The sequence below is a fragment of the Leuciscus leuciscus genome, assembly GCF_965113295.1.
Source record: "Leuciscus leuciscus genome assembly, chromosome: 21".
Lineage (NCBI taxonomy): Eukaryota > Metazoa > Chordata > Actinopteri > Cypriniformes > Leuciscidae > Leuciscus > Leuciscus leuciscus.
The window spans coordinates 23112204-23128731 of NC_138745.1; the positions used below are offsets into that span (position 1 = coordinate 23112204).

At 41.5% G+C, this 16528-nt stretch overlaps 1 protein-coding gene across 17 annotated transcripts in view; it reads left to right on the forward strand.

Moving 5' to 3' along the window:
- nrxn1a (neurexin 1a) overlaps window positions 1-16528 on the forward strand; it is a 180328-nt gene that overhangs the window by 118986 nt on the left and 44814 nt on the right. For 15 of the 17 annotated variants that reach the window (XM_082151709.1, XM_082151718.1, XM_082151711.1 and 12 more), the window contains one exon: window positions 796-915. In XM_082151709.1, the coding sequence (XP_082007835.1) occupies window positions 796-915 (120 nt within the window). Of the gene's footprint in view, window positions 1-795; window positions 916-6795; window positions 7889-16528 lie in introns of those variants that run through there. The other 2 variants (XM_082151717.1, XM_082151716.1) reach the window with 2 other exon arrangements.

A 16528-nucleotide genomic window follows, 5' to 3' on the forward strand; every position in this document is an offset into this window, starting at 1 on the left:
TGCCGTCAACGGGCAACCAGGTGAGAGACAGGGCCCATGACCGATCTAAATTATCCAGATAGAAATGTATTGCCCATTTTCAGTGGGAAAGTGCCCAAGCAACAATCGCTCGGCAAGATTGCCCAACAACATTGCTCAAAAAGTTGCCCTGTGTATCATCACCTTCATTGTGTCCAGATTGTATTAATACGTTTGGTATAAATACGTTGATAAATGTTTGATATGCATCATTTAAAAATGTACTTTTTAACGGTCATGAAGTAAGTTCATTAAATGCAGTACATTCTCAGACAGTATGTGTTTTCGGATGCTGTCTTATTATCCAGTGCAACATAAACAAAATAAAAAATTACTGAGTGTACCATATAAGCCCTGTTTTGTACAGGAATTTATTTAGGGATCACCATGGTTCATAAATCTAAGATAATGACATAAAGTAAGCTAAAATAAGCACACTCATTATGCTATATGTAATCACATTGAAATGGAAAAGATTTATATGTTTTTCTAGAAGTAATATTTGAATGTAACACATTTTTGTGCATTTTGAATGTATATTGTATTTTCTTGGCCTAATTCTGTTCCCTTAAGAGTTTTAAAACAGAAGATTTTGTTTTTTCATCTATGGGGAGTGAGCAGATGGGACGGTTCTGTGTGGCTGTTTCATCTGCAATAAAAGCCTTTCACTAGTCTGGATTTTATGTTGTGAGGGGCCAGTTAATTTATATACCCTTCTCTTTTTTTCCTGTCTGTTTGTTTCTCTCTCTCTCTCTACTCTGTCATCGGTCTCTTCAGGCCCCAGCACTACCTGTCAAGAGGATTCCTGCTCCAATCAGGGCGTGTGTCTGCAGCAGTGGGAGGGCTTCAGTTGCGACTGCAGCATGACATCATTTGGAGGGCCGCTCTGCAATGACCGTGAGTCTATCACCTCTCCTGCTTTTCAACTACTGTAGAAAAACCCCATGCACTGATCCACAATCACCCAAATTAGTTTTTCAGTGGATGAGAGCACTTGTGCTGCTATTATTAATGGGATTCTTAAAACATCAGTCAGTTTGATGGCTATTATATTTTTGGAAAATGGTATTGAATATGTAAACTGACAAAAATAAACACGGACCAATTTATATTCAAACCTCATGCACTATCCTTAATACAAAGATTGAGATCAAAAGATATGAGATTCTACTGATGCATCTGATGTGACATGTCATATTGAATTAATAAGATGGAATCTCAGTGACCCTTACTGTACGTTCACACCGCCGCCGACTTGAGCTGCAAAGAAGCTCTGGCCGCCCTGTCAAGGACGCTTGTCAAAAAAGTACGGGGAAGCTTGTTGACGCTTTGGCCGCTCTGAAGTCTGTGTCACACCATGAAATGTAAACAGAAAAAAAAAAACAAGCAATACATTGATACTAGGAACCTTTTATAATGACAGCATTTTTATAACCGTTGTGGTCACATTTGGTAGGGAAAAAAAATATTTTGATTAATATGCGCGAGGGAGAGAGAGCAAGACGTATTGTTTGAAGACGGTGAAAGTGAGTGCGCGCGCGCGGCCGGGGCTCTCTCTCTTTTGTAACTGGTCCCTATATGAAAATAACGTCATATCATAAATGATAGGAAACCCAGCAACAACGATTATCAGTTTCTCCTCCATTTTCTCGGAACTAATGTTTTGGTAGGAACGAAAGTTTACATCGCATGTTTCTCCGGAATCAGCCAGCGCGAAGGACGTCTATATTCCGATTGGTTGCTGGCGTTTGCCGCTGCTTGCCGCTGAACCGCGTCATAGCTCATTACCATAAAGTTGAGATACTTTCAACTTTCTGATTGACGCTCAAAACGCCCAAAACGCGACGCCGATGGATTTGACGCTCCTTGCAGCTGAGAGAAGCCAGCTTCCATTGAAAATGAATGACTTCCGGTAACTTTGGAAGCTCAAGTCGGCGGCGGTGTGAACGTACAGTTAGAAAGTGAATACTAGCATACTGTGTACTGCATACTACACAGAATACACCACATGCTCCCAGTACAATACTGTGCAATTAGTATGTGTATGCATTTTGAACAATAACATTTCAGATTTTAAAAAGTGGTTAGCTACATTGTCACATAGCCTATTCAGAGAGCAAGTCCAGTTATCATTTCAAAGTAAAAACTGTAATTTTGCATTTGTAAAACAAATTTTTTTTTTTTTTTGCTATTAAGATAAAATCATGGCTGATATTAACTATGGTTTATTTGTCACACCCAGTGTGTATTTGAAATCTTTGCAGCCAATATACACATTAGAAAATATAAAAGACCATCCTGTTTAATGCATACAGGAAAATGTATATCTACCATAATAATCTTACTGTACATTATATATGTAGTGATCATACTGTAGAGGAAACTGTATCCCTCAATGAAAAAATACATTTTTAAACATAACTGAATTAAAAAGGTCAATTTTTTGTTTTTTATTTCAAGATGCAACATGGATGAGATTATGTGACAATGATGCTACTAAAGACTATTGTTTCATTTACTGTTTTTAAAGGCAAAGTGCTGTGTAGTATTCAGTAAATGAATTAGTATTCCTTTCTGAACGTAGTCATATTGTGCTTACTGCATGCATACAGCCAAAATATTGCAGTCTTCTGCTACAGCACTAGAGGGGGTTAGTGGACAGTGCATAGCTGGGATCTGTACCAAGTTATATACGACAAAAAATAGACTTAATAGACTCTTTTCATGGATATAAATTATATCTAGAGGAAACAAGTGTTCTTGGATTTGTGTGTGTGGGCTTTTATGAATGGGTTTGTAATATTGAGCTGTATTGCAAGAAGAGCATTGACTGAATTTGGTGTGAAAAGCCCCAGTGCTTGTTGCCTGTGAAAGTGCTGAGTGCCAGGAATCTGAAGCAGAGTGAAAGTCCTTGAGATGGTTTACGGAGAAGATCTATTACAGGCTCAAGCCATGCACAGCTAATCCATTCTGCGGGTTTGCCAAACTGATAAGAGCCCGCCTTTGTTCAGGAGGAAGAAACCACATAGACAGCTTGCATTACATCATCCGCATCCCCACACCTCGCTGGAATCTATTCAGTGTGTGTTTTTAAAAGAGAACGGGAGAAGAAGATAGGATCGCTTTTGCTACCTAATTAGAATTATAAAGAGTTCCCCCCATATATATATACAGTGATATTCAGATTGGTAAATTGGTGGATTTTCACTGTTCACATTTGTTATTGTATGTAAGCCCATGGGTTAATGATTACAGACTGAATCTTTTACTGTGCAGAGTGTGCAATTATCACAGTATATGTGCACACAATATTAATGTTCCTGCACGGTCCTATGCCCATGCGCACACAAACACACAGGCTCATTTAGATGTGTAGAAGCCCAAGCCTAGTGATCATCAGGCCGTGAAGGCAGTGCAAAGAGAAAGAGGGTTTGTCTAAGCATAGTGGCAGACAGTAAAGCCTGGGATTGAGGCTCACAAGCTGTGGACATACATGAACAAAACATTCCACCTTAAGACCTGCACTATACATACTATAGACCCATCTCTAATGCAAACTCTCCCTCACACACACGCACATGTGCACACTGATCATCAAGTCCCTGCAGGGGAGGGTGCAGGTTCCAGAATTAATACTTGCCACGCGCCAAATGCGAGTGAAATTGAGAGTTACTCACCAGTGACATTTTTAATGTCAATGAAATATAATACATAGTTTGATTAAATATTTTCACAAGAACATATGACAAAAAGTCTTTGCATCATCCACCATAATAAAAATATCAACAAAATTATTATCATCTTTTTGTTTGGTTCCCCTGAGAGATTAATATAATTATTATTGATATTTTGATTAATTAATAATTTCATATAATTTAATAAGAAAAATGTAGGCTGCTAAGTCTTAATTTCTATATTTATGCAAGGAAAAAACAGCTAGTCTAAGTTTCATAATGATGAATTATGCAAATTGTAATTATTAATCATTCATTCCCGTATTTTTTATAAAAATGCAGATAATATGGTTTCATGGCCTGTAAGAAATATTAGGCTGGTAAATTGTCTCTATATTCTTTGGAATATTTAATTGTTAATATTATTGTTTTTTATTTATTTTTAAACGGGGGAAAAAATGGTTTCATGACATCTATTATTATCTATTTTTTCCGAATTTTTGCGTCACTGGCCTTTATGGCAAAAGTTACATTTGAATGTTTGATCAGAGCATTTGTCCATTAGTCTCATCAAGCATGGACACATTTCAAATTTGTTTGTCTACTATTGACATGAGCAGTTTGGTATGAGCTGGTTGTCAAAGAGCATTTCAGAGAACTGTAACTAGCAAGGAGAAATGGCAGAGACAAATGGCAGGGTCTTCACTGAAAGCTAAACTGATTTTCTCAGTGTGAATACAATTAATGACGCAGAGCGCATATAATAGGCGGAAGAATTACGTGATTAAAAAATGACCACAGCTATAGAGACAAATGTGAAGAGATAACGCGATTCTCACGCGAGAAATGTGATATTAAATCTGATGAATCGTTCTATTCATGACGGCAACACACTCGTCGGTTCTCTAACCAAACAATATGTGTTTAAAGACGTGCTTCATTTTTAATTAGCTTTTTGCTTATCGAAGATCTTGTTTCTTAATAAACAGCATCCAATCGGTTACTAAAGCATCATGGGTGGGGGTTGATTCTTGTTTCCTGTAATCAATGGATATATGAGAGGAATATGATTGTGGGGTTTATTATTTATTTGTTCTCTTTTCACATTGTGAATCGTTCCTCCTTTCTTTATAAAAAAAAAAGAAAAAGCAGGGCAGAACAACAGAACATAATAAAATTCAACACAAAAGCTGAAGTAAAACGAGAGGAAGAAAGGAAAAAAAAGACCTATCCACTTATTTCTCCCCTACTGTTTAAAATACTTGAAACCTTTTTTCCTCCACAGAATGGAAGCACCAGTATTAAAACATGCTCTACTTCCTTTGAATCTGCTTTTGAGGTCAGCTGAAAAAAGAAATGGATTGGCTCAAACATGTGACTGCCGGAGAACGGCGAGGGTCCTCTGCTCAAAGCGACACCCTAATTCACCATTAGGTGGCAGCCTTGTAAACAGAAAATGAAACACATGCTCATTTTGCAGGTGGGGTTCGCACATTCTTTTAATATTGCAGAGAATAATTAGTTCACTATAAATGCGGCAGACTGGTTTCCAAATTGTTTCGTAAACCTCTGGAGCTGTGATATGATGTTTCATTATGTACAACACTGGGTATTGCTAAAGTCACACTGATAAAATTATCTTCCAAATAGAGCAGTTTGGGCTCCTGCTGGAGTCTGTCTTTGAGCCCCTGGCGAGGCGGCTCTGATCACCCTGCTTTGTCAACTTTAATTATACAGTGCTAACAATGCTCAAAGCTGAGAGGAGGGAGAAGCAACGATCTCCTTGTGTTTGAGGAGATGACACCAGTGTCACTTTCATAGCGCCTTTCTTCACACTCCAGCTGGAGTCTCAATGGTGAAGCACACCTGCAGACTTCCTCCTATAACCCACACACGCACAACATGGGGTGCACATTAGGGAGAAGGGTGAACCTGACACATTCACCGTAGATGCTAATTTAGTATGTTCTTTTCTTTTGTTTCCTTTGTTAGGGAAAAACTCACACTAACAAAACAGATTTAGGGGTTTTGACTGATAGGCTAGACTAGATTGGGTTTTCAAATAGACCATTGGTTCTCAACTACTGGATTGTGACCGGTCATGCACAGCAGGGTTAAAAAAACAAAACACAAAAACAATGCTAAATATTGTGCAAAGTTGATAAAGGCAATAAGTCGTTCTAAACCTGTGTGATTTTCTTTCTTCTGTGGAACATGAAGAATGTTTTTAAAAATGTATTTATTTTTTGTCCTTTCAATGAAAGCCAGTGGGATTCAACATTGTTTTGTATTCCATTGACTTTAATTGTACTGTTCCACAGAAGAAATAGTCATACAGGTTTGGAATTATATGAGGGTGAATAAATGATGACAGAATTTATATATATTTGTGTTAACTGTACCTTTAAGAAAACGTGGCCTGTGTCTTTTTGTTGTTGACGTCAAAGTCTGGGTGTCCATCTAAGCAGTATTTTGACTTATCATGCATGTCACTTGGTACCTTCTAGACAAATTAGGCAGATGGCAACATGATCAGGTTGCCTGACTTGCCCTCGTTTTCAAAAAACTTGAAATTAATAAATTTCACCACCAAATTTGAGTTATGAAGCAAAATCAGTTGAGAACCGTTGTGCTAGTTTAATTGAAAACAAAATGTCAAACTAAAAAACAATTAGATTTAGATAAAACAAATATTACAATTACATCTTAAGCCTTGCCTGATGCCTTGAAGCTATTGTTGCATCTTGCAAGTTAGGAAAGACTGTTATTGAATCAAGCCAGGCGCTGTCCGTGGTGCTGAAATACACCCAATGATTGTCCTTCCAGTAAGAGAACTCATTCAGCTACACAATGGCCGAAGAGGGAGGAGTATATCAAGGTTTGACTAGTTTGTGAAGGGAGAGGGAGCCCACACTCTCTGAATTCTAGCTGGACTCTCTTCGAGCCACCCCTCTGTCAAGGAGAAACGAAGACCGAAAGAGAGAAACAACGATTAGGAGGACGAGACACGAGACCCCCCTTCCACAGCTGCACGCGCCTCCCTGATGATCGAGGGGGAGGGAGAGAGAAAAAGAGGGGGAGGAAAACTCAGCCGAGCCTCACCGTTCTCTGTTTCCCCTTCTCTACATTCAGAGGGTCTTTTCCTCTAAGCATGCTGCTTAGGAACGCTTCCGCTACAGAGGCGCTGTAAGAAGTAAGAGAAGAGGAAGGACTTGCTGACATTTTTCAGAAACTCTGACCACCCTTTTCACATGAGGACCACTTGACTACTCTTGCCCTTTCTTGGTTCTCTCTTCCTGTTCTCCTTTGGTGTGTCTGCTAATGTTTCCTCTGAGGCAGTGCGGACTGAGCCAGGCAGCCAGCAGCAGCAGCTCTTGTGTGGTGTGTGTGAGAGAGTGTGTTTGTCGTTTGGGGAGGGGGAGAGGCACTCTGTATTGAGTTAAATGCTGCAGCGGCGATCTCGTCTTGTGTGTGCCATCGCTTCTGGTAGTCTCCCTGTTCCTCTCCTATACTCTCCACGAGGATAGCGTGTGATGCAGCCTTGTCTTCATGGGATACAGCTGGGATTCAGGCGATAGAGTGCACTGGAAAAGTCCAGGACTGCTGGGAGGTCTGTAGCAAAGGCTGCTCGCTCTTTTCTCCCTCTTCTCCAATACACCATTACGCCTACCTTACTGGAGTACTGGATCGGATTCCGTGGTTTCTTTTCTTTTTCTCTAGCAGGATTTTGTGTTTTTGAATACCATGAAGAGAGGAATTTAATCCAGGATCATTATCTGAAGTTTACCTCTTCTGTGCTGCCCTTTTTTTGAATCCATACCTCGGAGAACTCTGTGGAAGTTCCCTCTCCATGTGGATCCAACATTCCTATCCCCCTCCATCAGTGATTGGGCTGTTGCATGGTCAGGATCCGAGGCTTGAGCAGGACATGGGTTGCCAGGTGGTTTGAGGACGCCCCTCTTTAAAGTCCTTGCACTCCGGTAGCATGCTGCGTCTGTGGCCCGGCGGGGCTCCTGCTGGTCTTGCTTCCATCCTGCTCCGCATCAACCTACGCCTGGCTCTCTGGCTGCCACCGCTGACTTTGGGGTCAGCCCTGGCTCTGGCAGAGGGGCCTGGGGAGCTCTACGTCCCTCAACATATGCCTCATCACCTCGTGCCTGCCGCCAGATCCCACGCCCCCCTGCGGGCAGGACATGGTGCGTAGCTTATTTGACTGCCACATTCACCCTCACACTGCTGTGCCATTCGGTAACCTTTCATTCCTAGAGCTTCTGCTTTCTGTGTGTCGAGATTCCTGCATAAGAAGCAACATCTTGTAATCTCATGGTAATAGCTGGAGGTCTATGAGTGTGCTTGTGCAATTATGTGGTCAGGATGCAAATGCGATCTTTAAGAGGTGTTTGTGAACATTATGCAGATGCATTATGCAGAGTACAAATGTTGAGAGCATAATGTTGGCTGCACCACAATCACTTTGCGACAAGCGATTCAGCCTCCCATTACGCTGACTATGCTCGAATACATGCGTTTCTAGGGGCCATCAAGGGGGCTGTGTTTATATAAACACCGGGGCTACATCCTTAACCTCTCCTGTTCGAAAGGCCTCATCCAAATGACTTAAGCTGACCTTTGACGTGATGAAATTATATTCAAATTACATCGTGGTCACTGTACCATGCTGTGTGTGTGTGTGTGTGTGTGTGTGTGTGTGTGTGTGTGTGTGTGTGTGTGTGTGTGTGTTTGTGTGTGGATTTAATTCAGCGAACCAGCCAAATTGAATGTATTAGGTCTAGAAGGGACAGTGGACAGGCTTTTATACTAGACCCCAGGGCCATCCAGCGATTTCTACACTGGTACACCCCCCCACACTTCCTTTGAAACTCTATTACTTCTACATTGCTGTTAAATCCCACTGGCCACTACTCCTGAGACCGGTATACTGTATAAATTGAACACCTTCTGCTTTATTGCACCAGATTTCTTTCCTCCCAGTTTGTGTTGTAATGTCTCGTTGCGGCTGGCTGTTTAAAACTATCAGGGCGATTTCCACGCTGTGTGTGCAGAGGGGCTTGAGCTGTCAGTGTGTGATCCACTGCACTTATATAACGAGACCTGGCTGCCTCTCAGCATTATCCTCACAGATTATGCTTTGATAAAAAAAAAAAAAAACACACACACTATTGAATAGAGGCAAGAGGAAGTGAGCGGAAGCTTGTGAAGTGAGACGAGTCATTTATCATCCTTTCTGAAAGGCTCTTAGTTTTTCTTCTCTACCTCCTTGCCTCTCTCCCTATCACTCTTTCCTTCTGTCGTTGTCATATTCTTCTTTTCTGTGTGTGTGTGTGTGTGTGTGTGTGTGTGTGACACAGCTGGCGTCTCTAATGGCAGGGTGTGCTGAGATCACAGAGCCCCGCTGCTCGTATGCGTCCCCCCAGGCAGCGAGGCAGCGCATCAGGGTCCATTGCTTCTGCGTCCGCCCCCCTCCCGGCCAAGCTAATCTAAACCTCTCAAACCTCCGGACTCCTTTTGCCCGGGAATATTCGGCGACATTGTTCACAGCTGAGCATAATTCACGAGCTCTGATAATAATAAACTGAAACCGAAGCCGCTTCCAGCTATGTGTCTGCTACGCTATTTACAGCACCAGCGGACACCACCTCAGCCGAACTGCAAATCTTTTCAGCCCTACCTGCTTCCAGCCCTGTTTTAGTATGCCGCGACGAGGAGTTTGAGAACAGCACGAGTTCTGTTGTTGCAGCAAAATTACCATTTAAAAACCATTAACAGTAGGTTATGTGGAGTGCAGGAAAGTGTGTGCGTGCGCCCTTGTCTGTGTGCACCAGTAAATGTGCCCTCTCCCCCACCGAAATGATTGGACGGGAGCTGAAAATGAAAGCAGAAAGCGAGGCAAATTATCAGAAGTTACCCTGGGCTCCAGCACAGTGTTTTTAAAGTCAAACCCATCCCCTTTTTTTTCTCCCCACTCATTTTGCTGCAGTCTTGCACTTTATCTCCCCTTTCCTCCACAGTTACACTGACAAATATAACACAAGCTACATTTAGATGGAGTTATACAGTAGAAGAACGCTGCGTTCTCTCACACCTACAGAAAAAATGAATCGTATGTAACTTGCAGTGTAAAAATCGAACAGTGTAGGTTAAACATCACTCCCCCTCATTCTTTAAAAAACATGTTTGTGTGCCTGCATATTTTTCTGAAGGCTATTAATGAGTTAGTATGCTGCCTCTCTCTTCTCCATCACTGCAAATCTGAGTAGGGTTGGAGTAAGCGAGCTGATGGGGCTGAGTAATCTCCCTCGATCTTTCGCTCCATCTTTTTTGCACTCTTTTATGTCAGAGCTTTAGTTTGAGACGCCCGAATTGCTGTAATGAAAGGATGATGTGGATTTGCTGGTGAATGGTGATGTGCTTGGTTAAATATGATACTCTGAGAGGCTGAGAATTCAAAGCGTAGGATGTCCTGACTAAGAGGAAGATAGAGGGAATTAAAAGAGGCAAAGGGATGAGCAGAGTGGTCAAAGACTACATGCACTTGACAGTGATATTCCAGCGGGAACAATACAGCATCTCCAAACACAGTGAGACAGTGAGTGACTGCACAGGGCTGCAAGCTGCACTCTATAGTGGGTGCATTGTGTGTGTGTGTGTGCGAGTTTATATGAGAAAGACATATCATCCCCTTGATAGTATGGAGGTGATTGATTCTTTAAATGCTATACTCTCTCCTAAGAGAATCTGGAGAACGAGAGGGAGAGATAGAAAGAACAATAGCTGGGGTGTGTAATCTAAACCCAGTCAAGCCAAACCTCCAGAGAGATTTCTCATTATGTCACTATAGCTCACACATGGGGCTCAGGGAGGCTTAGACTGGACGTACTGGCACACACACAGACACACACACACATACACACACACACACACACACACACACACACACACACCTGCAAAGATTATTACACATGCTTCCGTCTAATAAAAGAGTTATTTGTGAATTCATCCCTCAATGTCGACACAGCACTTTCTTTTTTTCCTCCTTTTTTTCCCTTTCTTTAATTTCCTTCCCTCTGTCCTTCCATCTTTCCCTCTTCCTTCCTTCCATCGTTCTTTCCTTCCTTTCTTCCCTCTTTCTATTTTGCCTCCTTCCATTTCTCCTGTTTTTCTTCCTTCCTTGCGTCTTTCCTTTTCCTTCCCTACTTCATTCCTTCCTTCCTTCCTTCCTTCCTTCCTTCCCTCTTCGTGTTTTGCCTCCTTCCGTTTCTCCTGTTTTTCCTCCTTTCATGCTTCTTTCCTTTTTCCTTCCCTACTTCATTTCTTTCCTCTTAATTTTTCTTCTTTTCTTCCCTCCCCCTTTTCTTCCTTCCTTCATTCTCTTTTCCTCATCTCTTCCTTAATGTCTTCCCTTTCTTTCTTTCTTTCTTTCTTTCTTTCTTTCTTTCTTTCTTTCTTTCTTTCTTTCTTTCTTTCTTTCTTTCTTTCTTTCTTTCTTTCTTTCTTTCTTTCCCCAATTCCTCTGCTTACATTCCTTCATTTGTCTATTCCTTCCTTCCTTCCTTCCTTCCTTCCTTCCTTCCTTCCTTCCTTCCTTCCTTCCTTCCTTCCTTCCTTCCTTCCTTCCTACCTTTTTACCTGTTTTTCCTTCCTTCTGTCCTTTCTCATTCCTAAAAACGTTTACTTACTGTCTCCCTTTTTTTTGTCATGCCATCTTTGATTTTTTTTTCTCTGCTTTTCTTATTGCAAACGTAAAATGCAAATCATACACACAGATCACCACATACACATACACTCACAGGAGAATGGACACGCTCATACACCCTCAGCTTAAGCCTCATCGTCTCCTAAACCCCCTGGAGGTGCTCATGAGCCGAAAGCTCGTTATAAAAACACAAAGCAAATCAAAACAACATCCACTAAAGTGCCACAGCAGACAGGCTTTCAGCCAGCACAGCACTGACCGCTCTTTCTCAGCTCTGTTCTAATTGGCCCTGGAAAGGTCAGCAGGAGAAATACCAGAGCTCTACCACGACCACAAACCCCAGTGCTCCCTGCGTCTTTCACTCTTAGTGGTCTCTTTTCACGTGTGAACTGCTGGTTTTTCGCCAGCCAGGCCTCATTGGATTGAATGATTCTGCGAAGCAGCATAGAGTCGGCTGCGGCAAATATCCCCAAAGGTAAATTGTATTGTCGTAATGTGCTGTATGATGCGCTGCTCTCCAGATTTGTAGAAAATTCAGTTTGTGCCAGACTATTGTCCTTGAATTGCATTGCACTAAACATGAAATAAATCAGCAGACTTTACATTTCACAATGGGTTTTATTGTTTTATTAGATCTGATTCATTCAGCCCCCTCAGGTCTGACAATAAAAACTGAAGAGAGTATTAAAGAAAGGAAAGGAAAATGTTTTGACAGTGCCAATGATGCATGTAAAAATCAAACCCATGAGGCGTGCAGGAACTGAACAGTATTAGAACTGTCCGTATAGACTCTCGACAGCGTCCCGAGGCAGCTACCCACCCACCATAGAGCCCAAACTCTCGAAACCGGAGACTCTGTCTCTGTCAGTCACCCGGAGGATTCCTTTACAGGCAGACAATAAAACCATGCGCTGCACTAGACCCGTCATAAACATGACGTCTCGTCTTGAAACCTTCCTCTTAAGTTGATTCCTGGTGAGGGAGGGAGAAACTGCATTCAGATTTATGAACGTTTCTTTCTTGCTGTTTCTGCTGATGATAACGGCCAGTTTAACAGCATCAAACACACATATGCAAAGATACACACACTCGTCTACACATCCGTACGCTCTTAGGTTGGCCAGTGTTCCGCTCGAGCTGTTGCCTGTAATTACCCAGTTGGTGTGGAGCTCTGTGGTGTCAGTCTGGTAATTGGAGCTGCAGTAATTCACTTTTTAATTGCCTGTTTATTATTGCAGAAGCCTCGGTTTTGTAGTTGCAGCACAGCTCACACTGAATGTTTAATAAACAAATACAATGTCACAGACTCATATTTCACGTAAACATTATAATTGCTTCACATAAAAAACCATCAACACACCCACTCTCGCCCACACACACACACACACACACACCTATTCTTTTCAGCATAATGGAACAAAAAATAAATAAATCCTGTCCATAACTTGCCAGGTGGATGAGCTAACAAAATACACAGAAAACAATCCGCCACATACCTGTAAAAAAAACAAAAAAAACACAGTCGTGTCCAAATATCTGAGACCACATTGAATATCTAGGATTTTTTTTCTTTAAAAGATTTTTATTTATTTTTTGCAGGGGACAAAGCGTATATTAAGACATTTTGAAATGCATGTTGTTCAATTTAATTGTTATTTTATATATATAAAATGTGTGTGTGTGTGTGTGTGTGTGTATGTATGTATGTATATACACACACATGTACACATATTTAACAGTTTTTTTTACACATATTTAACAGTTTTTTTTTTTTTTTTTAGGAAAATGTTATATGGAGTAGTAGACACCCCCACTGTAAACCTTTTACCAGATGATTATAGATTTGAATAACCTCATGAATAAGTCACTTGCAATGCTCTTGAAACTCATGAAGGTTACAGTACAGCATGTCATTTCATTTTTAGTGGTTTGAAGTGTTACTTTTAGATTTTTGTATACTTCTCTATGTGGGGTCTTCACTTTGCCTTCTGTTTATTTTGACAGTATTTTCATACCAGTGGGGTGCATGTGTATTTGTGTGTTTGTGTGTACACACTAGATGTGCAGAACTGCGTGTTTGTGTGTGTGTGTGTGTGTGTGTGTGTGTGTGTGTGTGTGTGTGTGTGTGTGTGTGTGTGTGTGTGTGTGTGTGTGTGTGTGTGTGTGTGTGTGTGTGTGTGTGTGTGTGTGTGTGTGCGTGTTTGCCCACTGGGTGAATGGCTCCAACCCTGCTGAGTTTGACTGATGTTCCTCATTCTAGCATGCAAGTAGGAGGTGGGCATCCCAACACAATGCACCGTAATTTTAGACCAAACTGCCATGGTCCTTACAATACGTCTGTTCTCAGGAAAGAGGCATCCAGGGACATGAAGCAGAATAGAGTAAGAGCTCAATTCATTCCCCATTCCGAGACACGAGCACAATGTTTTGTGTTTCTGAAACGTGTATTGATGGAAAGTAAGCTCAGTGCAGCTTATAAATATTGTGTTTTCAGCAGTATGATTTGCTGCTTATAAGCCCCCAAGACAATGACGGTATTGGGTGTCATTGATTTTACATTTAAACATGGATCCAAGAAATCAGATGATGAAGTATGAATTGTTCCATCCTCATAACTTTTTTACACATGAAATTATTGTTTGAAGAAGGGACGAGGGGATCTGGGTTTTACGCAATGCTGATTCCAACTCACCATGACTCAATATGTCAGAGCACATATGCTAACCATTAACGGGAACTTTTGCTGTCTTATGCAAATAGAGAGTCTTAAAGGCGCATAGTTCATCCAAAAATTAAAATTCTGAAATGTAATCACCCTCATGTTGTTCCAAACCTGTATGCTAGAGCAACATGAGTGTTAATGATGAAACATTCATGGAAACTTCTGCAGCCTTGTGCAAATAAAGAGACTTGTAGGGTTAATTCACCTGAAAATTAAACTTCTGTCATTATTCTAATGAATGATGACAGAATAAAAATTTTCGGCTTAACCATCCCTTTTAAGCAAAAATAGTATTTTAGCTTTTGTAGAGTAGAGAGGGATCTGTACGGAGACTCCGAGACCCTGGCAGAAGAAGAAACTGGTACGTAATTTAATTTCTCCAGCACATAAAGGAGATTACGGCTATGATGGGATTCCAGAGGGCCAGGTAATATCTATCTCATTAGAACAGCTCTCCCAAGCATTCACACACAGCTCTTCTATGGGGCGGCAGTCTGCCCTCTCTCCTTTGCTTGTTCCTGCTGATTGACCTTAGAAGGGCGGTGGAGTGGAAAGACCCACACGGTTGTTAGGTAGCGAGGGTCTTCTTTAAAACCCAGACCCAGCTGCCCACCCAGCCGAGATGATGGAACATATTTAAGGGGCTAATGGTCTGGCTTGCACAAAGAGCCTGCCTCATTTAACAGCATCAGAAAATAGACTTCAGAGAAGAGGTTTAACCCTGTTAGAGGGAGGGCAGCAAGCTCCTTAACCACATCAGGGATGGGAGTGAAAAGTCAGGCTGAGGGAGATAAGAAAAGAAAGAAAGAAAGAAAAGAGGGTGTCTTGGAGAAGCGCCCGAGTAGTTGGGATAAGTGCCGACTGCACGAACACAGAATCCAGCAGAATGAGGAGAGATGACAGAAAATTATCAAGAGAAAAGGGGAGAACAGGATCAAGGCTTGACGCAGGCCAGATTTAAACCCATATTTCCCACTTGTGCACCATATCTTGTGTCTGAAGTCTGTGTCGCTATGCCACGTCTCCAAGAATCCAGCGGGCATTTAAACAGAATTGTTTCACAGTTCTCTGCAATACTTGTTGCATTGTGCTTTCTTCTAATAGAATAAAATCTTTTCAGCTCAAATCAATAATTCATTTTCACTTTATTTACTTAGTAGCTGCATTAAAAAACAGTCAATGTTCAGTCAGCTTATCATTATTAACGAATAAACTCCCCTTTGGATGAAGTCCTGATCACCCTGTCTAGAGTTTCTTTATCCCCCAAAAAGTAATTTACTCACTCTCATGTTGTTCCAAACCTTTAAGACTTCCTTTCCTGTGTGAAACACAAAAGATATGGCAATACTTTACAGTGTCCTTTTTATACTATAGTAATAACAGTAATGTATGCAATCATGCAACTGTAAACATTGCCAGCAACTAAACCTCAACAAAACCCCAACTTTTGGCCTTTAGTAAGTACATTTTGTTAATAATATTAATTACTCTGTAGATGAACACCCTAAATCAAGTGTAACCAAAGGAATTTTGAATTACGTCTTTGTTTATTTATCTATAAAATAAAAGTCTATGAGGTTGTTTTAGGGCCCACTGATTTCCTACATTCTACAAGATTCTCTTACAAGAATCCCACATTCTTCAAAATATCTTTTGTGTTTCACAGAAGAAAAAAGTCTTAAGTTTGGAACAGCATGAGGGTGAGTAAATGATGACAGAATTAAGGTTGAACTGTCCCTTTAAATACATTTATGAGTCAGATGTCAGCTTGTATTTTTAAAAGTTGATTGCACTGATTTTAAGTTTCAGTGCACCGTGCATTGCCCATTTGTGCCCGTAAATCTCTGCACAGCTTTACGCTTCCCTTCCTGGCAAATCCATTCACTCACCCACAGCTGTGAATTGCCGCCATACTGAGCGACAGATATGAGGCAGGCAGCCGTAGCGGTTTGCACGAAACAGATTTCAACAGAGCCTAAATCTCATCCATTCGCTCTCCCTATCCGCTTCACATCTATGATGGCCTGTGTGCATATGTGTGTGTGAAGTTCAACCATCTGAGCCCCGCTAATGAGCAGAGCTCATTTCCCTGCGTTTCGAACAAGCCCGTCAAGGGAGTCGTCACTAACCGGGCGTTAGTTCGCGCATGAATCTGTGTGCGTTTGTGAACATTTGTGTACCCGTGTCAGCGAATGTGCCTGCCCCAAGGGTGTTGTTTTTGGAGGGGGTCAGGCTGATCGCTGACACGGTGTGAAACAGTCTCATTGAGATGCGGTCAAGGGGGTTGACGAGAGCCCGCTGGTAAAAATCACGGAGAGCAGAGCTAATGAGCACGGCTCTGCAAATAGAGAAACGTGCCAGGAAATAACCCAGCTCTTCTGAAACCACTCTCAGCACTTT